The sequence below is a fragment of the Tachyglossus aculeatus genome, chromosome 20, assembly GCF_015852505.1.
Source record: "Tachyglossus aculeatus isolate mTacAcu1 chromosome 20, mTacAcu1.pri, whole genome shotgun sequence".
NCBI classification, from domain to species: domain Eukaryota; kingdom Metazoa; phylum Chordata; class Mammalia; order Monotremata; family Tachyglossidae; genus Tachyglossus; species Tachyglossus aculeatus.
This window is the reverse complement of record NC_052085.1, coordinates 14,642,332-14,667,782: the sequence shown is the minus strand read 5'-3', so window position 1 is coordinate 14,667,782 and position 25,451 is coordinate 14,642,332. Positions and strand designations below refer to the sequence as shown.

General features: G+C 46.1%; 1 protein-coding gene across 2 annotated transcripts in view; it reads left to right on the top strand.

Moving 5' to 3' along the window:
* RASA3 (RAS p21 protein activator 3) overlaps nucleotides 1-25,451 on the top strand; it is a 180,308-nt gene that overhangs the window by 68,592 nt on the left and 86,265 nt on the right. For both annotated transcript variants that reach the window (XM_038762059.1, XM_038762058.1), the window contains exon 3: nucleotides 15,954-16,057. In XM_038762059.1, the coding sequence (XP_038617987.1) occupies nucleotides 15,954-16,057 (104 nt within the window). The remainder of the gene's footprint in view (nucleotides 1-15,953; nucleotides 16,058-25,451) is intronic.

The window sequence follows — 25,451 nt, the reverse complement described above, 5'->3', positions numbered from 1 at the left end:
GTTGACATGGGAAAATAACAGCTAAAGTTTAAGGATCCAAGTATTCCTCAGTTTGAAATACATTTTCTTGGGATTATGAGAATAGAACTGAACCTGGAATATACACTCGTTGTCCGGGCAGGGAATATGTCGGTTTATTGTTCTATTGTACTCTCCCAAATGCTTAGTACAGTGCTCTGCACACAGTAAGTGCTCAATAAATACGGTTAAATGAATGAATGACCAACTAACCCTTTGGGCATTTGGTATTCACCCCACCCTCAACCCCACTGCTCTTATGTATATATTTGTAAGTTTGTTTATTTCAATGCCTCTCTACCCCTCTAGACCATAAGCTTGTTTTGGGCAGGGAACATGTCTGCCAACTCTGCTAAATTGTCCCTCTCAAGCGGTTAGTACAGTGTTCTGCACCCAGTAAGTGCTCAGTAAATCAACCTGTCTGCTCTGTGACCCCGGGCAAGTCACTTAACTTCTCTGGGTCTCAGTTCCCTCATCTGTAAAATGGGGATGAAGACTGTGAGCCCCATGTGGGACATGGACTGTGTCCAACCTGATTAGCTTGTATCTACCCCAGGGCTTAGTACAGTGCCTGGCACATAGTAAGCGCTTAAAAAATGCCATTTAAAGAAACAAAGAAAAATAAATACAGTTGAACTGCTCCGCGTGCAGTAAGCACTCGATAATAATAGCGGTACTTGTTAAGCACTTACTATGTGCCAAGCACTAAATACCATTGATTCTTGGGAGAGTACAATAGAACAATAAGTTGCATGGCCACTATGCTCAGAGGGTCATTTTTACAGCAGTATTTGGTTGTGAAGATGAGAACCAGCCTTCTGTTGGCATTGCCGTCTTGGGTAGCAGCGTGGCACGTATCTCTGGGGAGGAAGGGATGGGGGAAAACAAGCCGTGATCCTCCACACATCAGAATGAACCCCCAGCCGCCTGGGACCCACCGCGATCTGGGGATCGCGTCGCCACAATCCCCCAGGGAAAGTGTCTACCAGCTAATAATAACGGTTATGGTATTCATGAAGCGCTTACTTCGTGCCAAGCACTGTTCGAAGCGCTGGAATAGATTCGAGCTGATTGATTAGTTCCTGTCCCACATGGGGCTCACAGTCTTCCCCATTTGACAGATGAGGGAAATGAGGCCCAGTGAAGTTAAGTGACTTGACTAAGGTAACACAGCAGACAAGTGGCTGGGCTGGGATTAGAACCCAGGTCCTTCTGACACCCAGGCCCGGGCTGCTTCTCAGGAAATAATAATAATAATGGCATTTGTTAAGCGCTTACGATGTGCAAAGCACCGTTCTAAGCGCCGGATTGTGGACTGGGTTGCCTTCCCACGCAAACTTGGCCTGTTGTCCTCTCCCCAACCCCCCCCATCTAGTAGAGTTCTTGCATTTTGGAAACTTCCTGTTCTCTTTACCAACAAAAGAAATCCCCCAAATTCATAGACATCTGTGTGGTATGACCACATCGAAATGTGTGCTTTTGCAATCCTTGCAAGGGAGCATCCGTTGAGAAGCAGCGTGGCGTAGCGGTTAGGACATGGGCCTGGGAATCGGAAAGAAGGCACAGGTTCTAATGCCAGCTCCACAACTTGGCTGCTGTGTGACCTTGGGTAAGTCACTTCACTTCTCTCTGCGTCAGTTTCCTCATCTGTAAAGTGGAGATGGAGACGGTGAGCCCCGTGAGGGACAGGGACTGTGTCCAACCTGATTTGCCTGTATCCACCCCAGCGCTTAGTACAGTGTGGGGCACGTTGTAAGCGCTTAACAAATACCATAATTATTATTTAACGAAGCAGCTACTGCAGACAGCGCTCTGGAGGAGGTGATTGGGGTTCATGCAAATGATAATCGTAATTATGGTCCTTGTTAAGCACTTACTGTGTGCCGAGCACTGTTCTAAGTACTGGGGCAGATACAAATTAATCAGGTTGGATAAAGTCCCAGTCCCAATTGGGGCTCACACTCTTAATCCCCATTTTATCGGTGATGTAACGGAAGCCAAGAGAAGTGAAGTGACTTGCCCAAAGTCACCCAACAGACAAGTGGCAGAGCCGGAATTAGAACCCAAGTCCTCCTGGCTCCCAAGTCCGTTTCTCTATCCACTAAGGCACGCTGCTGAAATAATGGAGCACCCCTGTGCTCTCAAAGGGCTTCTGCTCTTAAACAGTGTGGCCTAGTGGAAAGAGCACAGGCCCGGGAGCCAAAGGACCCGGGTTCTGATTCTGACGCTGCCACTTGTCTGCTGTGTGACCTTGGGTAACTCACTTGGCTTCTCTTTGCCTCAGTTTCCTCATATGTAAAACAGGGATTAAATTGTAAATCCTATTACTTCCTATTTAGACTGTGAGTCCCAGTGCTTAGTACAGTGATTGGCACTCAGGAAGCACTTAACAAGTGCCGTTATTAATCATTATTAATTATTAATCAATGGAGTCAGAAGTGGGTGAATGGATTGTATTTAAGAGTAAGAGTGGAGGCTGGCACAATGGAAAGAGCCTGGGGATGGGGTGATCTGGGCTCAAATCTCATTCCACCTGCTTTGTGACCTTGGACAAGTCACTCTTCTGCCTCAATTTCCTCATCTGTCCCTCCTTTGGACTCTGAGCCGCTTATGCTAATAATTATGGTATTTGTTAAGCGCTTAACTTTGTGCCAGGCACTGTACAGACTGGATCCAGTTTGTCTTTTATTTATCCCCTGTGCCTGACACCTAGCAGATGTTCAATCAATATGATCATTGTTATTATTAAAGAAAAAAGGAACAGACCAGTGTATGAGGGCCGAAGAGACTGGGTGGTGGGCCCCGGAAGGCACAGGGGGCTATGGGAGGTGGGCCCCAGAAGATGAAGGGGACAATGGGAGGTGGGCCCTGAAAGATGAAAGGGGGTGGTGTTTGGTGGGCCCCCGGAAGGTTCAGAGGACTGTGGGAAGTGGGCCCTGGAAGTTGCAGAGGACTGTAGTAGATGGGCCCCAGAAGATGAAGGGGACAATGGGAGGTGGACCCTGAAAGGTGAAACGGGACCATGTTTGGTGGCCCCTGGAAGGTACTAGACTGTGAGCCCGCTGTTGGGTAGGGACCGTCTCTATATGTTGCCAACTTGTCATCATCATCATCATCATCAATCGTATTTATTGAGCGCTTACTATGTGCAGAGCACTGTACTAAGCGCTTGGGAAGTACAAATTGGCAACATATAGAGACAGTCCCTACCCAACAGTGGGCTCACAGTCTAAAAGGGGGAGACAGAGAACAAAACCAAACATACTAACAAAATAAAATAAATAGAATAGATATGTACAGGTAAAATAAATAAATAAATAGAGTAATAAATAAGTACAAACATGTATACATATATACAGGTGCTGTGGGGAAGGGAAGGAGGTAAGATGGGATGGAGAGGGGGACGAGGGGGAGAGGAAGGAAGGGGCTCAGTCTGGGAAGGCCTCCTGGAGGAGGTGAGCTCTCAGTAGGGCCTTGAAGGGAGGAAGAGAGCTAGCTTGGCAGATGGGCAGAGGAGGGGCAATAAGCATTGGGGAGAGTGCAATGAGCCCACTGTTGGGTAGGGACCGTCTCCATATGTTGCCAACTTGCACCTCCCAAGCGCCTCGTACAGTGCTCTGCACACAGAAGTGCTCAATAAATACGATTGAATGAATGAATGCGGAGGATTGTGGGAAGTGGGAGGGGTCTCTGGGTGGTGGGCCCCTGAAGATGTTGAAGAGGAAGGACTGTGGGAGGTGGACCCCGGCAGCTTCAGAGGACTTTGGGAGATGGTTCCCGGAAGGCGCGGGGGACTCTGGGAGGTGGACCCAAGTGCTCTGCACACCGTAAGCGCTCAATAAATACGATTGAATGAATGACCCCAGAAAGTGCAGGGATACAGAGAAGCCCAGGTGGCTGAAAGCAAGCAGCCCTTGGAAGGGCGACCTTGGCAACCTCAGAATGGAGTTTCTGGTTAGTGTGTAAGCCAGGGTGACCCAACTTTGCTTCTATAGCAGGATGGGATCCCCACTCCATCCTCAGGTTTGCACTCAGGATGTGCAAAGGCATCATTAAGGTAAGATCAATCAATCAATCGTATTTATTGAGCGCTTACTGTGTGCAGAGCACTGTACTAAGAGCTTGGGAAGTACAAGTTGGCAACATATAGAGACGGTCCCTACCCAACAGTGGGCTCACAGTCTAGAAGATGCACACAGTAAGATGCACCGACCAGCATTCTGCCTCTTCATCAGAGGGAATCCCGTTTTTTTTTTCCTCCCCTGCCGTGGAATAATTCAACCCGATGTCTTGAGCTAGAAGTACGCAGCTGAGCAGCCAAAGCTCCTAGGGAGCCGAATAAATACCATAAATAAATACGGAGACCCCCAAGGTCAGCTGGTTTCTAAAGGGAAGTGCAGCGCGCAAGCACCGGAAACGTTTGAAGCTAAAATCGGGATTTCAAGTGCAGAGGGAATAGGAGAACAGCCTTTAAGGGCCGATGGAACTGGGTCTCTCTGAATGCATAGTTCATCAGGAGAAAGGCCGAGATTTTGTCAGACGCCTTGTTCTGGGGAGGTCTAATCAATCCGTGCTCTTGTCTCTCCGTGCTCCCCGAGGTGGGCAGCCAATCTGTCCTATTTTGCTGGGGTGTCGGGTGCCTCAGTGGTGCTCCAGGGCCCCCTGAGGGATGCTCACCTCCTCCTAACCCCAAACCCAAAATCCCCGAAGGCCCAAGTCCGGTGACTGTGGGTAAAACCGCCCTAACAGTGGGGCAAAAGAGGAAGCCACGGGGTCAGGTTTTGCAGCTGTCCTGATGGCATCTTCCCGTCCTCCCTCTGTGCCAGCCTTCCCCCTCTACCAGCCTTTGGAGGGAAATGCCTCTGGAAAGGTCAGGTCAGGCACATAAATCCCAGGATAAGTGGAATAATGGGATTCGTTAAGCAGTTATTATGGGTCAAGCACTGTTGTAAGCGCTGGGGGAGGTACAGGCTAATCATCATCATCAATCGTATTTATTGAGCGCTTACTATGTGCAGAGCACTGTACTAAGCGCTTGGGAAGTACAAATTGGCAACATATAGAGACAGTTCCTACCCAACAGTGGGCTCACAGTCTAAAAGGGGGAGACGGAGAACAAAACCAAACATACTAACAAAATAAAATAGAATAGATATGTACAAGTAAAATAAATAAATAAATAGAGTAATAATCAGGCTAATCAGGTTGGACTCAGTCCCTGTCCCACATTGGGCACACAGTCTTCATCCCCTTCTTACAGATGAGGTAACTGAGGCACAGAGAAGTGAAATGATTTGTCCAAGGTCATACAGCAGCAGACAAGTGACGGAGCCGGGATAAGAACCCATGACCTTCTGACTCCTAAGCCCGTGCTCTAGCCACTAGGCCTTCTGCTTCTACTACTAATAATAATGCTATTTCGTAAGTGCTTACTATGTGCTAAAGTCTGTCCCAAATGCTGGGGGTTGGACACAACCTCTCTCCCACATGTGTCTTACACTCTAAGTCGGAGGAGGAACAAGTATTGAACCCCCCATTTTAGAGATGAGAAAACTGAAGCCCAGTAAAGTGACTTGACCAAGGTCACACAGCAGGTAACCAGTGGAGCTAGGACTATTCATTCATTCATTCAATCATATTTATTGAGCACTTACTGTGTGCAGAGCACTGTACTAAGCGCTTGGGAAGTACAAGTCGGCATCATATAGAAACGGTCCCTACCCAACAATGGGCTCACAGTCTAGAAGGGGGAGCCAGACAACAAAACAAAACATGTAGACGGTGTCAAAACCGTCAGAATAAATAGAATTACAGCTATATGCACATCATTAACAAAACAGAGTAGTAAATATGTACAAGTAAAATAGAGTAATAAATCTGTACAAATATATACAGGTGCTGTGGGGGGGATGGGGAGGAGGAGAGGAAAAAGGGGGCTCAGTCTGGGAAGGCCCCAAGTCCTCTGGCTTTCAGGCCCGCGTTCTTTCCATTAGGCCACGTTACCTTCAGTGCTTAGGACGTTGCTTTGCACACAGGAAGTGCTCAATAAATACGATCGAAAGAATGAATGACGGCCTGCCTTTCATAAGCCTAGGGCCCTGTTCAGGGATGGATCTGTTTTCCACATTCCATTCGGAGATTATGGACACCGGCAGATCTCACAATACAATCAATCAATCAATCGTATTTATTGAGCACTTACTGTGTGCAGAGCACTGTACTAAGCGCTTGGGAAGTACAAGTTGGCAACATATAGAGACAGTCCCTACCCAGCAGTGGGCTCACAGTCTCAGAGTAGGTTTGTTCATTCAGTCGTATTTATTGAGTACTTGCTGGGTGCAAAGCACTGTACTGAGTGCTTGGGAGAGCACAATACAGTAGACACATTCCCTGCCCACAGTGAGCTCACTGTCTAGAGATGAGCTCACAACAGAATCTGGATTATGATGTCAGCAATTAGTGCACAGCATGTCTTGGGATTTTATGTATAGTAGCCATTTGGGATCGGGTGGGCTTCTGTATTTTTTTAAGGTATTTGTTAAGTGCTTGCTTTGTGCCACTGTACTGACTGTACTGAGCCCTGGAGTAGATACAAGAGAAGCAGCGTGGCTCAGTGGAAAGAGTCAGAGGTCTCCAAAGAGTCAGAGGCTTTGGAGTCAGAGGTCATGGGTTCAAATCCCAGCTCTGCCAATTGTCAGCTGTGTGACTTTGGGCAAGTCACTTCACTTCTCTGGGCCTCAGCTCATCTGTAAAATGGGGATTAAGACTGTGACCCCCCCGTGGGACAACCTGATCACCTTGTAACCTCCCCAGCGCTTAGAACGGTGCTTTGCACATAGTAAGCGCTTAATAAATGCCATCATCATCATGCAAGTCACGTTGGCCACAGTCCCTGTCCCACATGGGGCTCACAAGTCCTAATCCCCATTATCCAGATGAGGCAACTGAAACCCAGAGAAGTGAAGTGACTTGCTCAGAGTCACACAGCAGACAGGTGACAACGCCGGCATTAGAACCTAGGTCCTCCTGACTCCCAGGAGAGTGAAGCATTAGTAGAGTGTGGGGTTATTCAGAAAAAGGCCACTGCTTAATCTCTCCTGCTTCCAACTCGAATTGTGACCTTGGGTCTTCGGTTCACCCAGAGAAATGATCCTGAGTTTCTAAAGTTCTGGAACTGCCAGAGGATGTGGAATTCTCCGGTCGCATGGTAAATCTCTCTGGGCTTTTAAGAACAAAGACAGCTGAAAAGAATCTCTTCACAAAGGGGTTTGGTTGGGGGTTTCATTATTATTCATCATGTAGCTCTCCCTCTCACTGTTTCTCAAAGTGTCTGTGCCAAGCATACAAGTTAGCTTTTGCAACCGCTCGCTACACTTCTGTCCCCGTTGCCCCCCCGCCCCCCAAACCAAATGTTGGGAAATAAGTGCAGGATTTTGCAATAGAACACAGAACTGGAAGCAAAGCAAAGTGGTTGAGCTTGCATGATTCACTTAGGACAGTTTGACTTTCCTTTTTCCTTTTCGAGCAACGTCTGTGAGAAGTGGGAATAAAAAATGGAAGTTCAGAAGATGCGGGGTTTCTGGTTCCCGGGTTCCTGTTGCTGCTGGTGATTCTCTGTGCCTCGGTTACCTCAAGTGTAAAAATGGGGATTGAACGTCCATTGAATCAGTCAATCAGTTGTACTTATTGAGCACGCAGTATGCACAGAGCACTGTACTGACTGCTTTGGAGAGTACAGTACAACAGAGTTGCAATCCCTTTCCACAAGGCAATCACTTCCTCCCTAGACTGTGTTCGCCAGGACTATGTCTCACCTGATTATCTTGTATTCATTCGTTCGCTCGTATTTATTGCGCACTTACTGTGTGCAGAGCACTGTCTAAGCACTTGGGAGAGTACAATAATTCTGGTATTTAAGCGCTTACTGTGTGCCAGGCACTATACTAAGCGCTGAGCTGGACACAAGCACAAGTGGGGTTGGACACAGTCCCTGTCCCACATGGGGCTCACAGTTTTAATCCCCATTTTACAGACGAGGTAACTGAGGTACAGAGAAGTGAAGCCACTTGCCTAAGGTCCCAGAGCAGACAGATGGTGCACCTAGGCTCAAAGTCCCACAGCAAAGAGAAGCAGGGTGGCTCAATGGGAAGAGCACAGGCTTGGGAGTCAGAGGTCATGGGTTCAAATCCCTGCTCTGCCAATTGTCAGCTGTGTGACTTGGGGCAAGTCACTTAACTTCCCTGTGCCTGTTACCTCATCTGTAAAATGGGGATTAAGACTGTGAGCCCCACGTGGGACAACCTGATCACCTTGTATCCTCCCCAGCGCTTAGAACAGTGCTTTGCATATGATGATGATGATGATAGTATTTGTTAAGCGCTTACTATGTGCAAAGCACTGTTCTAAGCGCTGGATATAGTAAGCGCTTAACAAAAGCCATCATTATTATCATTATTATTATCATTATTAAATGGTGGAGTTGGCATTAGAACCCAGCTCCTCTAACTCCCAGACCTGGGCTTTTTCCACTGGGCTATGTGGCCTGCCATGTTGTTTGCATTTGACTTGTTTGTACACCTCTCTTACCAATTTAGCAAAATCTAATGCAGTAGAATTTCAGAAACAGTCATTAAATCACCACCCCTACAGACATTTCTAGACTAGAAGAGCAATTGCAAATTCTTTCCCAATTACCTCCTTTGCAGTTTCACACTTAACAGGTGCCCCCTATTTGCCCCCTTTGAGGACTGCCTTCTCTCAAACAAATTCCCTTTTGATCTTCTAAATGGATAGTTCCAGTCCCTAAGGTTTTCTTTTTCCCCAAAAAGGCCCTAAAAGAAAGTTGGTTAGCTTTCCCACTCCCATGCCTCCTCTCAGTTTCCCTGCAGGTGATTTCCCAGAATATCTGAGAGACGGGAAAAGGATTAAAAATAAACACCAGATCATTAAGATGACTCCCAACCTGTCGAGCCCCCCAAATTCAGTTAGGAATTTTTCTTCACAATGCCCGACACACATTTTTCCAACATATTTTTCCAAACATAACTCAGTGTGCGTCCACTTTCAGACCCAGCCAATTCTTCCTAGCAAATGAGGTGTCAATTTCTGTCCCGCGGGGACAAATGCCTAAATCCTTCTTCAACATTTTCATTCCTTTCCGTGATAATCTGGATTCCCTCTCATCTATATTCACTCCCCCATTATCTCTTTAGAGGTAATCCTTGGAGCCGTTCATTCTTTTCCATTTTTACAACTTTTCCTAACGGTAGTGGAGCCCAGGATTCGGTGGGTGTCAAAACGGAAAGCAGCAAAGGAGCAGATTTGTTTCAAGAACCATTCATTCAATCGTATTTATCGAGTGCTTATTACCGTATGCAGAGCACTGTACTAAGCGCTTGGAAGAGTACAGTACAACAATAAACAGACACGTTGACCTCGCCACTTCCAATAGCTCATTCAGTCAGTTTCCTCATCATCAAATGGGGATGAAATACCTCTGAAGTTGGGGAAAGTAGACTGTGAGCCACGTGTGGGACAGGGACTATATCCGGCTTGATTATTCTAAGCACTGGGGTAGATGATAATAATGATAATAATGGCATTTATTAAGGGCTTACTATGTGCAAAGCACTGTTCTAAACGCTGGGGAGGTTACACGGTGATCAGGTTGTCCCGGGGGGGGCTCACAGTCTTAATCCCCATTTTACAAATGAGGTAACTGAGGCACAGAGAAGTGAAGTGACTTACCCACCGTCACACAGCTGACAATTGGCGGAATCGGGATTTGAACCTATGACCTCTGACTCCAAAGCCCTTGCTCTTTCCACTGAGCCACGCTGCTTCAGATTCAGATGAAGCAGTGTGGCTTAGTGGGTAGAGCACGGGCTGGGAGTCAGAAGGTCGTGGGTTCTAATCCTGGCTCCGCCACTTGTCTGCTGTGTGTCCTTGGGCAAGTAACTTCACTTGTCTGTGCCTCAGTCAACTCATTTGTAAAGTGGGGATTGAGACAGGGAGTCCAGTGTGGGACAGGGAGTGTGTCCAACCCCATTTGTGCTCGTATCCACCCCAGCACTTTTATGACAGAAGACAGGATGCTCTGGAGAAAATATATCCATTTATATTTTCCATATATTATATATATGGATGTATATATCCATATCATCAATCGTATTTATTGTATTTATTGAGAGCTTACTGTGTGGAGAGCACTGTACTAAGCGCTTGGGAAGTACAAGTTGGCAACATATAGAGACAGTCCCTACCCAACAGTGGGCTCACAGTCTAAAAGATTATATCCATATATAATCGCAAACAGCTCGACGACACTTGATGATGATAATACCCCAGCGCTTAGTACAGTAAGTGTTTAACAGATACCACAATTATTGTTATTGAAACAGGGCTGGGCTCCGAGAAAGTGCTTAGCAAATGCCACAGTTATTTTTACAGAATTTCTTCCATGATTTGCGGAGGGAGAAAACTCTCGCAGTTATCTACGGCATCCGCTGCCAGTTGCCCCTTGGCGAGTGATCGTTTGCCTGTGAGGGGTGGCCAGCTGAGAGGAAGGATGCCATTTCAGTCTCTTCGGAAAGAGGACTCCGGAGCCCCGGACCCAACTTGTTGGAAAGTATGCGCCCAGGGCAGGGAATCGTGCCCTGACTGCTCTTTGACCTCTGGCCTCACAGGGCCCCGCTGGAGACAAAGCCACTCCTGTGGAAAGAGCTACCCCAAGGTTAAGTTGGTAATTGGAGGGGAAGCTCGCAGCCGCCTTGGCCCTCCTTTGATTCCACCAGAAAGAAGACATTGTTTGGCACGGCTAAATGAGGAGGGAAAAAATGCCGCTCACTGCTGAGGGGGAGACCGTGGGGTATAAGGTTTTTCCAGTTTCAGAGGGGGAGATGCTGCCTTTATCGCGCGGGACAAGATCTGGGTGTGACGACAGGAGCATCCCGGCTAAACGGGAGCAGGAAGGCGTATGTCGATGTAGAGGGCCCACGTGGGACAGGGACTGTGTCCAACCTGATTTGCTTTTATCTACCCCAGTGCTTCGTACAGTGCCCGGCACACAGTAAGCACTTAACAAATACCATAATAATTATTATTATTCTCTGGGCCTCAGTTACCTCATCTGGGACATGGACTGTGTCCAACTGATTAGGTTGCATCTACCTCAGCGCTTAGTGTAGTGCCTGGCACATAATAAGCCCTTAACAAATACCACAATTATTATTATTATTCCCTTCCCTCCCCTTTTCCCTGCCTAGAGAAGCACAGCTCTAGCAGGACATTTTTCTTCATCCTTTCCGCCAGCGTCTTAATTGGTCCTGACCACCTCCGATGACTGTCAGTAATAATAATGATGATTATTATCGGCCATTGGCTCCTCCTTTGAGAAAATTCCTTCCACTAGGCCATGCCGCTTCTCTTACTAAGTATTCCTCCCTTCAGTTGAATGTATTGAGCACTTTATTGAGCAAAGCATGGTACTGAGTGCTTGGGAGATACAAGCCATGACTTCATCTGAACTCATGCTGCCTTTTTGTCTTCCTGAAGCATATGTCCATTTTTCCTTTGGCAGCTTGCAACTTTTTCTACTCCCCAGTTGTCCTGAGCATTTTGTTCTGATGAAAGAGGGAGATTTAATGACGTTTGTTTCTTCCTTAATGTCATTCGAAGGGCAGAGAGATTTCAGGGGATTGAAATGTGATTGTGCTAGGTAAAGGGAAAGTTCATTGACCTAGTGGCTTCATCATGACCCCCACACACAGACGTGAAGAGCCATGGTTGTAAAATATCATTTTATGCTAATATATTGTGTATATATATATATATATATACACATATACATATATATATATGTTTGTACATATTTATTACTCTATTTTACTTGTACATATCTAATCTACTTATTTTGTTAGTATGTTTGGTTTTGTTCTCTGTTTCCCCCTTTTAGACTGTGAGCCCACTGTTGGGTAGGGACTGTCTCTATATGTTGCCAACTTGGACTTCCCAAGCGCTTAGTACAGTGCTGTGCACACAGTAAGCGCTCAATAAATACGATTGATTGATTGATTTTATGTTGGAAGTAATTAAAATCATAATAATGATAATAGTAATTGTGGTATTTCTTAAGTTCTCACTATGTGCCACGCAGCGGGGCCTAGTGAAAAGAAAACGGCCCTGGGAGTCCGAGGACCTGGGTTCTAATCCCGAGCTCTGCCACTTGCCTCCTGTGTGACCTTGAGCAAGGCACTTAACTTCTCTGTGCCTCAGTTTCCTCATCTGCAAAGCGGGGCTTCAATCCCTGCCTTTCCCTCCTACTTAGACAGTGGGCCCTCACATGGGTCAGGGACTGTTTTTGACCTAACGAACTTGTATATTATGCGCTTAACAGACATCACATTTATTAATATTACTAAGCTCTGGGGTACGTACAAGATAAGCACACAGTAAGCGCTCAATAAATACGATTGATTGATTGTTTCAAAGCCCCACTGAGAGCTCACCTCCTCCAGGAGGCCTTCCCAGACTGAGCCCCCTTTTTCCTCTCCTCCTCCCCATCCCCCCGCCCTACCTCCTTCCCCTCCCCACAGCACTTGTATATATATTTGTACAGATTTATTACTCTATTTTACTTGTACATATTTACTAGTCTCTTTATCTTGTTAATGATGTGCATATATCTTTAATTCTATTTGTTCTGATGATTTTGACACCTGTCTACATGCTTTATTTTGTTGTCTGTCTCCCCCTTCTAGACTGTGAGCCCGTTGTTGGGTAGGAACTGTCTGTATATGTTGCCGACTTGTACTTCCCAAGTGCTTAGTACAGTGCTCTGCACACAGTAAATAAATAAATATAAATAAATATAAATTTATTTATATTTATATTATATAAATATAAATATAATATCAATAAATATAAATGAATGAATGAATAATTAGGTCAGACCCAATCCCTGTCCCAAAAGAGGCTCACAGTCTGCAAAAGAGGGAGAACAGGAGTTGAACCAAGCGTTTTAAGTCTGCTTTGGTATCTTGAAATTAATCTGAGGATAATAATAATAATATCGGTAATAATTGTGGTATTTCTGAAGCACTTACTATGTGCCAGGCACTGTACTTAAGCGCCGGGGTGGATACGAGCAAACCAGTTTGCCCCACACGAGGCTCACCCCATTTTCCAAATGAGGTAACTGAGGCCTAGAGAAGTGACGTGACTTGCCTAAGGTCACACAACAGACGTGTGGTCGAGTCGGGATTTGAACCCAGGTTCTCGGACTCCCGGGGCCATTCTCTTTTTCACTAGGCATGGTGCCCCCGCAAACATCTAGGTACGGGGATTTCTGTGGATGGTGAGTGCGAATGTCTCTTAAAGCAGTGAAGTAGCTTTCATAAGCACTTAATTTAGGACCACAATATTATTGAATTTTGGGTGTCTTCCCTGTGGCTTTGATCCCTCGATGTCTCCCCATCCCAAGCCTTGTGCCCGGCCAGAACAATAGGGAGTTTTGTTTAACCAGAAAAACCACTGGCTTTCGGCCTATTAATCAGAATTAGCAATTTATTTTTAAGTCTCCATCTGTGGTGCGCGATGCATCTGCCAGGATGACTCATCCTTCAGCCGGCTCGGGAAAGAGGGGAAAAGTCTGCGGCAGAAGGCGAAGCCTCTGACAGGAGGAATAACGGGGAGAATGCGCCGGACGGGAATTCTCTGAGAAACTGGAAAAGGGGAGGACCTGGAAGGCCGGATGTCTGCAATTTGAAATGCTTGCACTGTAATTTGAATTTCATAAGTGAACGGCGGTAACGGCCGCTAAACTTCAAGCAGCTTTTCAGGCTAACGAGCGTCTTCTTACCCTTAAAATTTCTGTTATCGCTGGGGAAACATTTCAGAAATGTTTTCAAGTGGCGGCTTGCGGTCTTTTTTTTTATGGTATTAAGCATTTACAAAGCACTGTACAAAGCGCTGGGGTAGATATAAGTTGATCAGGTTGGACGCAGTCTTTGTTCCATGTCCTGCTCACAGTCTTAATCCCCGTTTTCCAGATGAGGGAACTGAGACACAGAGAAGTAAAGTGACTTCTCAGGGTCACACAGCAGACAAGTGGCGGAGCTGGGATTAGAACCCAGGGCTTTCTGACACTCAGTCCTGGGTTCGATCCACTGGGCCGTGCTGCTGCCCATCAGGCCAGGCAGATTCTGTGGAGCGTGACCAGGGCCTGAAGGATAAATATCAATGATATTATTGATATAATTGATCAATTATAATTGATATAATTGATATATCATTGATATAAATATCGATGATTTTTATTGAGCGCTGACTGTGTGCAGAGCACTGTACTAAGCGCTTGGAAGAGCACAATAAGGCAGAGTTGTTAGAGATGTTCCCTGCCTACACTGAGCTGAAACAAGGAGAAAAGTGTCAGTCAATCAATCAATCAATCAATTGTATTTATTGAGCGCTTACTGTGTGCAGAGCACTGTACTAAGCGCTTGGGAAGTACAAGTTGGCAACATATAACATACGTCAGTGTGGCCTAATGGGTAGAGCATGGGATTGGGAATCAGAAGGTCCTGGATTCTAATTCCGGCTCCGCCACTTGTCTGCTGGGTAACTTTGGCCAAGTCACTTTGCTTCTCTGGGCCTCAGTTCCCTCCTATAAAATGGGGATTGAGACTTTGAGCCCCATGTGGGACAGGGCCTTTGTCCAACTGATTAACTTGTATGTAGCCCAGTGCTTAGAACAGTGGTTGGCACATAGCACTTAAGAAGTACTATAATTATTATTATTATTATTTTTCCCCTCCCCATCCCCCCCCCGCTTTACCTCCTTCCCCTCCCCACAGCACCTGTATATATGTTCGTACAGATTAATTACTCTATTTTACTTGTACGTATTTACTATTCGATTTATTTTATTTTGTTAATATATTTTGTTTTGTTGTTTGTCTCCCCCTTCTAGACTGTGAGCCCATTGTTGGGTAGGGACCGTCTCTATACGTTGCCAACTTGTACTTCCCAAGCGCTTAGTACAGTGCTCTGCACACAGTAAGTGCTCAATAAATACAATTGAATGAATGAATGAATGATTATCAGGTGGCTTATTGGTCTAACGGATGCATGTGTGAATCTCTGACAAGCCAAGCATCATAGCACTCAAATGTGTGCTTCGAATTCAACCAGATAAATTCCTGGAATATGTCCCCAAATGAATCACAGTCACCAGACACTGAATTCCTTGAGAGCAGGGAATGTGCCTACCAATTCTATTATATTGTGCTCTTCCCAGTGCTTAGTACAGTGCTCTGCACCAAGTGCTCAATAAGTACCACGGATTGATTGATTGCCAAGAAAATATTCTGTGCTTGTAAGAGTAACATAGTGAACATTAATCAGTGGTATTTACTGAATGCTTACTGAAGTTCTGAAGTGAACAATTCATTTTACAATGGGTTTTAACTCCGTAAAATATAAACTGTAAGCTACCCTGGAGTTTCTGTTTTGTGAATTCTGTTGTACTCTTCAAAGCGTCGAGAAGCAGCATAGTGTAGTGGATAGAGCACAGGCCTGGTAATAATAACGATGGTTCTTGATAAGCGCTTACTATGTGCAAAGCGCTGGAAGTCAGAAAGTTGTAGGTTTTAATTCCGGCTCTGCCGCTTGTCTGCTGTGTTACCTTGGCCAAGTCACTTCACACTTTGGGACCTGACTTACCTCATCTGTAAAATGGGGATTGAGATTGTAAGCCCCACCTGGGACAGGGACCTTGTCCAACCTGATTTGGTCGTATCCACCCCACCGCTTAGTACAGTGCATGGCACCCAGTAAGTAAATGCTTAACAAATATCAAAATTATTATTAGCGCTCTATACATAATAAGCACTCAAAAATACAACTGACGGATTGATTAATTTGGTTTGTTTCCACAGCCCCTTTTATGGAGAAGATTTTTACTGTGAAATTCCTCGGACTTTTCGTCACCTATCTTTTTACATTTTTGATAGAGATGTCTTCCGGAGGGATTCCATCATCGGTGAGTATCCAGCTGAGCTTTTTTTTTCTGATTATTGTCTTTTTCGGCACGCACAACTGGGATATGGGCTCTGTATTGACTGGGTGGAATCTGTGAATTCTCCTTTTATTTTCACCCTCCAACCTATGTATGACAGCCTAAAAGCGGACCGGAGAGATGGATTAATTAAAACTGGAGAGATTAATCTGGAAAGTCACAGATTGCGAGGAGGCCGATAGCTACAGAAACTTAATTTGTAAGCACCTTGAGGGTAGGAAATGTGTCTGTCAACTATATCGTACTTTTCCAAGCGCTTACTACAGAGCTCTGCACCGGATAAGTGCTCAATAAATACTACCGATTGATTTAGCAGGGTGATCGTGGAATTGTGGTCAGGAAGATTCCATAAAAGCAACCCAGAGGGTCCCCAGAGACGTGAAGGGGGTAGGTTCAAAGCACACAACAGTAAATACTTCTTCACTCAATAAGTTATAAACATATGGGATCCATCTTGACAGGAAGCGTTGTGGCTACCAACACCTGCAACTCCAGGAAGGTTTTGAATAAATTCCTGCTCGATAATCTGTTGCTAGAGGGAAAGTTAGAGGTTTAAAAGCAACGTGGTTTATTGGAAAGAACGTGGGCCTGGGATTCAGAGGACCTGGGTTCTAATCCTGGCTCCGCCACACGTCTGCTCTGTGACCTTGTTCAACTCACTTCACTTCTCTGTGCCTCAGTTACCTCATCGGTGTAAAATGGGGATTAAGACTGCAAGCACCATGTGGGACGTGGACTCTGTCCAACCTGATTAACTTGTATCTACCGCAGTGCTCAGTACAGTGCCTGGCACAGAGTAAGCATTTTAAAAATACCATTAAAACACACACCCGGACTGTGCCCAACCTGATTAATTTGTATATATCCCAGCGCTTAGCACAGTGCTCGACGCATAGTAAGCGCTCAGTAAATACCATAGAAAAAAACTGATCAATCAATCAATGGTATTTATTGAGCACTTACTGTGTGCAGAGCATTGTACAGAACACTTGGGAGAGCATTCATTCATTGTCATATTTATTGAGCACTTCTTGTGTGCAGAGCAGTAAACAGGCACTTTCCTCGCCAACAACGAGTTTACAATACAGTAGTGCTGGTAGATATAATCCTTGACCGCAACAGGCTTACAATCTAGAGGGGGAGACAGGCATTAAACCAAATTAAGTGCTTTGAGGCTGAGAGCAGGGGGAACACGAAGTGCTTGAAGGGTACACATCAGAGTGTACACCCGCTGCCGAAGGGAAAAGGAGATGAGGACTTAATCGCGGAAGGCCTCTCGGAGGAGATGTAATTTTAGGAGGATTGTGAAGGTGGGGAGAGTGGTGGTCTGTCGGATACGAAGTGGGAGGGAATTCCAGGCCAGAGGGAGGACGTGGGCGAGGGGTCGGCGACCAGATAGATGAGATCGAGGTACCGGGAGAAGGTTGGCGGTAGAAGAGCGAAGTGTGCGGGCTGGGTTGGCGTACGAAATCAGCGACCAGAGCGATTTTGGAGATGAGACAGTTATACAGAGACCTGGGAAGTGATTCAGTTCCCTCTAGAGGAACAAATGTAAAAATAAAGCCTGGGGTTATGTCGGGATGAGTTGGGGGAAGCTAAAGCTGGAAAGGGGATGTGTCTAGCATGAGTCATAGATGGTAAAAAAAAAAAAATGTTGAGGCCAGAGAGGAGGATGAAGACAATATCTCCCGCGGCTCGACAGGAAGAGGAAACTGATGACCGACAACTGGAACTTTTAACGTTTGCTCTCTGTTCTGCGGAGGAAAAGGTCGGACGAGAAGAGTTGATGGGTGGGGTGACAAGAGGCTGGGCGGGTGGAGAGGGCGAGAATACGAGGCCAGAGAGCCTCAGTGAGTCACTGAAGCCGACCCAACGGACTTTAGCGTGCCGCAGACGTTACTCCAGAACCGTTGGTTTCAATTTGCGATAGCCTCTCGGAGACATTCCTAACAACCGGGAGGGGACAAGTATTATGGGAAGTCAGCGTGGCCTAGTGGAAAGAGCCCAGGCCTGGGAGACAGGGGGACTAAGTTCTAATGCCAGCTCTGCCGCTTGGTTGCCATGTTGTGTGCCGTGGGGAAGCAGCTTCGTGTAGTGAATAGAGCACAGGCCTGGGAGCCAGAAGGTCATGAGTTCTCATCCCGGCTCCGCCACTGGTCTGCTGTGTGACATTGGGCAAGTCGCTTTACTTCTCTGTGCCCCAATTACCTCATCTGCCCATCCGCCAAGCTAGCTCTCTTCCTCCCTTCAAGGCCCTACTGAGAGCTCACCTCCTCCAGGAGGCCTTCCCAGACTGAGCCCCTTCCTTCCTCTCCCTCTCATCCCCCTCTCCATCCCCCCCATCTTACCTCCTTCCCTTCCCCACAGCACCTGTATATATGTATATATCATCAATCGTATTTATTGAGCACTTACTATGTGCAGAGCACTGTACTAAGCGCTTGAGAAGTACAAATTGGCAACATATAGAGACAGTCCCTACCCAACAGTGGGCTCACAGTCTAAAAGTGTTTGTACATATTTATTACTCTATTTATTTATTTATTTTACTTGTACATATCTATTCTATTTATTTTATTTTGTTAGTATGTTTGGTTTTGTCTCCCCCTTTTAGACTGTGGGCCCACTGTTGGGTAGGGACTGTCTCTATATGTTGCCAATTTGTACTTCCCAAGCGCTTAGTACAGTGCTCTGCACACAGTAAGCGCTCAATAAATACGATTGATGATGGTGATGATGATCTGTCAAATGGGGATTGAGACTGAGCCCCACATGGGACTGCACCCAGCTCAATATGCCTGTATCCACCCCAGAACTTAGTACAGTGCCTGGCGCATAATAAGCACTTTAAATACCATCATTACTGTTTTTTCCAGGCCAAGTCACTTCACTTCTCTGGACCTCAGTTTCCCCATTTGCCAAATGGGGATTCCATATCTGTTCTCTCCCATCCTCCCTTCTAGACTGTGGGCAGGGAACTCTGTTATATTTTCCCAAGTGCTTAGTTCAGTGCTCTTCACACAAAAAGCACTTAATAAATACGATCATTTGATCGTTTAGACCGTGAAGCCCCATGTGGGACCTGATTATCTCATTAGTGCTTAGTACAGTGCTTGGCACATTGTACTTAAAAGAAAACACCACAGTTTTTTACTATTATGTTGGTCTTGAAAACAGCAAAAAGAATCAGTGGCTGAATCACGTGAACATTGATCCCAGGAAGAGAGGAGAACAAAATTAGCCAACATTTCTTCCGCTGCTAGAGCGAAAGGTACTAGAAGGAAGTCAGCATTACTCCTGTCATCATCATCATCATCATCAATCGTATTTATTGAGCGCTTACTATGTGCAGAGCACTGTACTAAGCGCTTGGGAAGTACAAATTGGCAACATCTAGAGACAGTCCCTACCCAACAGTGGGCTCACAGTCTAAAAGGGGGAGACAGAGAACAAAACCAAACATACTAACAAAATAAAATAAATAGAATAGATATGTACAAGTAAAATAAATAGAGTAATAAATATGTACAAACATATATACATATATACAGGTGCTGTGGGGAAGGGAAGGAGGTAAGATGCGGGAGATGGAGAGGGGGACGCCCTCTATCTCGCCCACCTCGGGTCCGGAATGCCCTCCCTCCTCTAATAATAATAATAATAGCATTTGTTAAGCGCTTACCATGTGCAAAGCACAACTCCAAGCGCTGGGGGGGACACAAGGCGATCAGGTTGTCCCACATGGGGCTCACGGTCTTCATCCCCATTCTACAGATGAGGTCACTGAGGCCCAGAGAAGTGAAGTGACCTGCCCAATGTCACACAGCAGACATGGGGTGGAGCCGGGATTTGAACCCATGACCTCCGACTCCAAAGCCCGGGCTCCTCCCACTGAGCCACGCTGCTTCTCTGATCCCACAGACGATTACTCTCCCCCTAGAGAAGCAGCGTGGCTCAGTGGAAAGAGCCCGGGCCTCGGAGTCTGTCAGATCGGGATAATTTCATTTTACGATCATTTAAAAGCTGTGTGTCCAAGGTACTGAGTCGAGCTCAAAAAGCCTTGGAATTCTGTCCCGTGTGACATCATTCTCAAGCCATCTGACTGTAAGCTCATCCTCTAGACTGTAAGCTCGCTTTGGGCAGGGAACGCGTCTGCTTATTGTTATATTGTATTCTTCCAAGTGCTTAGTACAGTGCTATGCACACAGTAAGCGCTCTATAAGTATGACTGAATGAAATATGATTGACAAAAACAAGAAGGAGACGGATGGGGGGGAGAGACAGGAATTGTGTGGAATCCACCTTTTGTTCTCCTCTCTGAAGACGTTCAGAAAAACGACATTTCCCAAGCCCCGCTGCGGTTTAGAACCTGTCATAATTTCAAAGGGTGTTCAAGAGATTTCTGAATTCAGCTAGCCATTTTCTACCCGACACGGCTGCCTGAGGTTTCCTTTATTCCCCCAATATCCATATGCCATTTAACAGTTCAGGCAGAAGGACAACTTCCAGATTAACTTTGGTAATTATGAGGTTTCCCAGTAGAAAACCTGAAGCTCTCGTGTGGCGCAAAGCCAATTAAACGATAAGTAGGGTCGATGGCCAAGTTCAGAATTGGGTTGTGTGTTTTCAGCCCTGATAAAGAAACAGGCATTGGATCCATACGTCCCAGTGGAGAGCACAATACAACAATAAATAGACACATTCCCTTCCCACGACGAGTTTACAATCTAGAGGCGGGGAGACAGACATCAATGCAAAGAAATAATGACAGATATGTACATAAGTGCTGTGGGGCTGGGAGCGGGGAAGCGCAAAGGGAGCAATGGGGATCTATGATTCAGAATCTAAATTACTTCATTCCTTAGAGCCTTTACCGCCTTATTGGGAACCACTGGATTTGGGGAATATACCTGGGTTTCCGGGTGTCAAGGTACCCAGGAATAAAGACCAACCAGTCAGTCAGATGTATTTTTTGAATGCTTACTGTGTGCTGAGCACTGTACTAAGCACTTGGGAGAGTCCATAGAACAATGTAACAGACATATTCCCACAGCCCACAGCGAGCTTGCGGTCCAGAGGGGAAAACAGCACTCTCTCTCCTCCAAGAAGCCATCCCAGACTGCACCTCCCCTTACCTTTCATTCATTCAATCGTATTTATTGAGCGCTTACTGTGTGCAGAGCACTGTACTAAGCGCTCATCTCCCACTCCCTTCTGCGTCACCCTGACTTGCTCTCTTTACTCTTCCCTCCTCCCAGCCCTACTACACTTATGTCCATATCTGTCATTTATTTATTTGTACTGATATCTGTCTCCCCCCGCCAACCAAGACTGTAAGATCGTTTGTGGCCAGGGAATGCGTCCGTTTATTGTTGTAGCGTACTCTCCCAAGCGCTTACTACGGTCCTTTGCACAGAGTAAGCGCTCAATAAGTACAATTGAATGAATGAATGAATACATAAGCTACAGATATGGACATAAGTGCTACATAACCAGCTGCAGAGATGGTTGGAATAGGTAAAAACCGTTTGTGCCTCAACTTGTCTCTTGGCTGCTGTATCATCAGTCATGCCCTGTTAAACAAACCATTTGCCAGCATGCCACGGTCTTGTTTGCTGCTCCGATGCCCTGGCTCAGACCCTAACTTCAGTTTTTTACCATGAGATAAGTGATTTTGGGTCAATCAATCAATGAAGTGTATTTATTGAGCGCTTACTGTGTGCAGAGCACTGTACTAAGCACTTGGGAAGTACAAGTTGGCAGCATATAGAGACGGTCCCTACCCAACAGTGGGCTCACAGTCTAAAAGGGGGAGACAGAGAACAAAACCAAACATACTAACAAAATAAAATAGATATGTACAAGTAAACTAAATAAATACGGGGAAAAAAAACGGTGTAATTGTTTCACCCTCAGCCCCAGTAATTGCAGTCCACTTTCAGTCCCAGTTCATGCAGTCTGTACATAGTTGGTTTATCAAGCATTTGTTCCGTGCAGAGCACTGTACGAAGCGCTTGGGAAGGTACGCTACAAAAGAGTTGGTAGACGGGATCCCTGCTCACCAGGAGCTTGCAGTCCAGATGATAATAATAATAATAATAATAATAATAATAATGGCATTTATTAAGCGCTTACTATGTGCAAAGCACTGTTCTAAGTGCTGGGGAGGTTACAAGGTGATCGGATTGTCCCACGGGGGGCTCCCAGTTTTAATCCTCATTTTCCAGATGAGGTAACTGAGGCCCAGAGAAGTTAAGTGACTTGCCCCAAAGTCACACAGCTGACAATTGGCGGAGCTGGGATTTGAACCCATGACCTCTGACTCCAAAGCCCGTGTTCTGTCCACTGAGCCACGCTACTTCTCTGAGTATGAAGCTCTTGGGAAGGTACGATACAACAGAGTTGGTAGATGCGATCCCTGCTCACAAGGAGCTTGCAGTCCAGATGGGGAGAGGAATGTTAAAATAGAGTCTCAGTCCATGCACTGTGCACAGAGTCATTGTAAATGCAGGGCACATCCAGTGTGCATGCAGTATACATGCAGTCATCATCAGTCGTATTTATTGAGCGCTTACTGTGTGCAGTCACTGGTACCTTCTCCTAGTCCTCGCCCCCGTCCCCCCTTCTGACTCAGAGAAGCATTGTCGCCCAGTGGATTGCTCCCGGGCCTGGGAATCAGAAGGACTTGAGTTCGAATCCCTGCCCTGCCACTTGTCTGCTGTGTGACCTTGTGCAAGTCACTTCACATCTCCAGACCCCAGTTACTTCATCTGTAAAATGAGGATTAAGACTGTGAGCCCTGTGTGGGACACGGACCATGCCCAACCTGTTTTGCTTGTATAATAATAATAATAATAATGATGGCATTTGTTAAGCGCTTACTATGTGCAAAAGGACTGTTCTAAGTGCTGGGGGGGATACAAGGTGATCAGGTTGTCCCGCGTGGGGCTCACAGTCATCATCCCCGTTTTACAGATGAGGTAACTGAGGCTCCGAGAAGTTAAGTGACTTGCCCAAGGTCACACAGCAGACATGTGGTGGAGTCGGGATTTGAACCCATGACCTCTGACTCCAAAGCCCGGGCTCTTTCCACTGAGCCATGCTGCTTCTCTGTATCCACCTCGGCACTTAATACAGTGCCTGGTATACATAGTAAGCGCTTAACAAATACCATGATTATTCTTATTAGGTGGGAGCCCCCTCCCTGGACTTTGCTCTCTCCTTGGCTGGGGAATCACGGAGCTATCACAGTTTATGGCACATTGTCATCATTAATCTCATTTAGAAGGTGTGTGGGGCGCTTTACTAGCCGCCTGCCATTTCAGTGTACTGTACTGGGCACCTGCTGGGTGTGTGGGACACTATATAATAATAATTGTGGTATTTGTTAAGCGCTTACTGTGAGCCAGGGGCTGGGTGACCTTGGGCTCCCAAATCGTAATCCTCATTTTACATGGGGCTCACTGTCTCAATCCCCACTTTACAGATGAGGGAACTGAGGCAAACTGAGTGAAGTGACTCGCCCAAGGTCACAAAATGGACAAATGGCAGAGCCGGGAGTAGAACCGAGGTCCTTTTGACTCCCGTGCTCTGTCCACTAGACCACACTGCTTCTGCCATGTGAAGGGACACTGTAGTGGGTGCCTGCCATAGGTACTGTACCGAATGCCTGCTGTGTGTAGGGGGGCACTGTACTGGATATCTGCTGGGTGCAGGGTACTGTATTGGGCTCCATCTTTCTCTTGGAACGTCCATTCAAGTAGCCAGCGGTAAATCCGGCCGCTTGGTTAGATTGGTCTCTCAGTGGAGAGCAAAACATGGGCCAAGGGAGGAGGAGAGTTCTAAGCGCTGGGGAGGTTACAAGGTGATCAGGTTGTCCCACGTGGGGCTCACAGTCTCAATCCCCATTTTACAGATGAGGGAACTGAGGCACAGAGAAGTTAAGTGACTTGCCCAAAGTCACACAGCTGACAATTGGCGGAGCCGGGGTTTGAACCCATGACCTCTGACTCGTCCCCCTCTCCATCCCCCCCATCTTACCTCCTTCCCTTCCCCACAGCACCTGTATATATGTATATATGTTTGTACATATTTATTACTGTATTTATTTATTTATTTTATTTGTACATATCTATTCTATTTATTTTATTTTGTTAGTATGTTTGGTTTTGTTATCTGTCTCCCCCTTTTAGACTGTGAGCCCACTGTTGGGTAGGGGCTGTCTCTATATGTTGCCAACTTGGACTTCCCAAGCGCTTAGTACAGTGCTCTGCACACAGTAAGCGCTCAATAAATACGATTGATGATGATGATGATATCAGCCTAGAAAGCTAACAGAGGAGAAGAAATCTCTGGTATTCCCCAGATAACTGTATTGAGTTTGGTGCTTGATTCATGAAGTTTTAAGTGTGAAGCAGCCTGCATGAGAGGAAATAGATAATAATAATAATAATAATAATAATAATAATAATAATAATGATGGCATTTGTTAAGCGCTTACTATGTGCAGAGTTCTAAGCGCTGGGGGGGGATACAAGGTGATCAAGTTGACCCACGTGGGGCTCACAGTCTTAATCCCCATTTTACAGATGAGATAACTGAGGCTCAGAGAAGTTAAGTGACTTGCCCAAGGTCACACAGCAGACATGTGGCGGAGCCGGGGATTCGAACCCGTGAAATAGATACCAGGTTATGATGAAACCATGCTGTGCTGCAAGTAGCCAACAGCCAACAGGTATCCTGCGGGTAGCCCTTATGCCAACTTGTACTTCCCAAGCGCTTAGTACAGTGCTCTGCACACAGTAAGCGCTCAATAAATACGATTGATTGATTGATTGATTGATAATGGAGAAGCAGCATGGCCTAGTGGCTACAGCCCAGGCCCGGGAGTCAGAAGGACCTGGTTTCTAATCGCGGCTCCGCCACGTGTCTGCTGTGTGACCTTGGAAAAGTCACCTCACTTCAACGTGCCTCAGTTACTTCATCTGTAAAATGGGGATTAAGACCGTGAGCCGCTTGTGGGACAGGGACTGTGTGTCCAACCCGATTAGCTTGGCTCTACCCCAGCACTTAAAACAGTGCCTGGCACATAGTAAGTGCTTAACAACTACCGTAAAAAAAAATAATGCTTGTTACTTGTACTTGTTAAGTCTTTCATATGTGCCAAGTAATGGGGAAGTTAAACAGTTTTGGACAAGGTTCCTGTCCCACATGGGGCTCACAATTTAAGTAGTAGGGAGTAGTCAGCCATATTTATTGAGCGTGTGCAGAGCACTGTACTAAGCGCTTGGGAGAGTAAAACACAATATAACAGACACATTCCCTGCCCATGAAGAGTTTACAGTCTCGAGTAGGATTT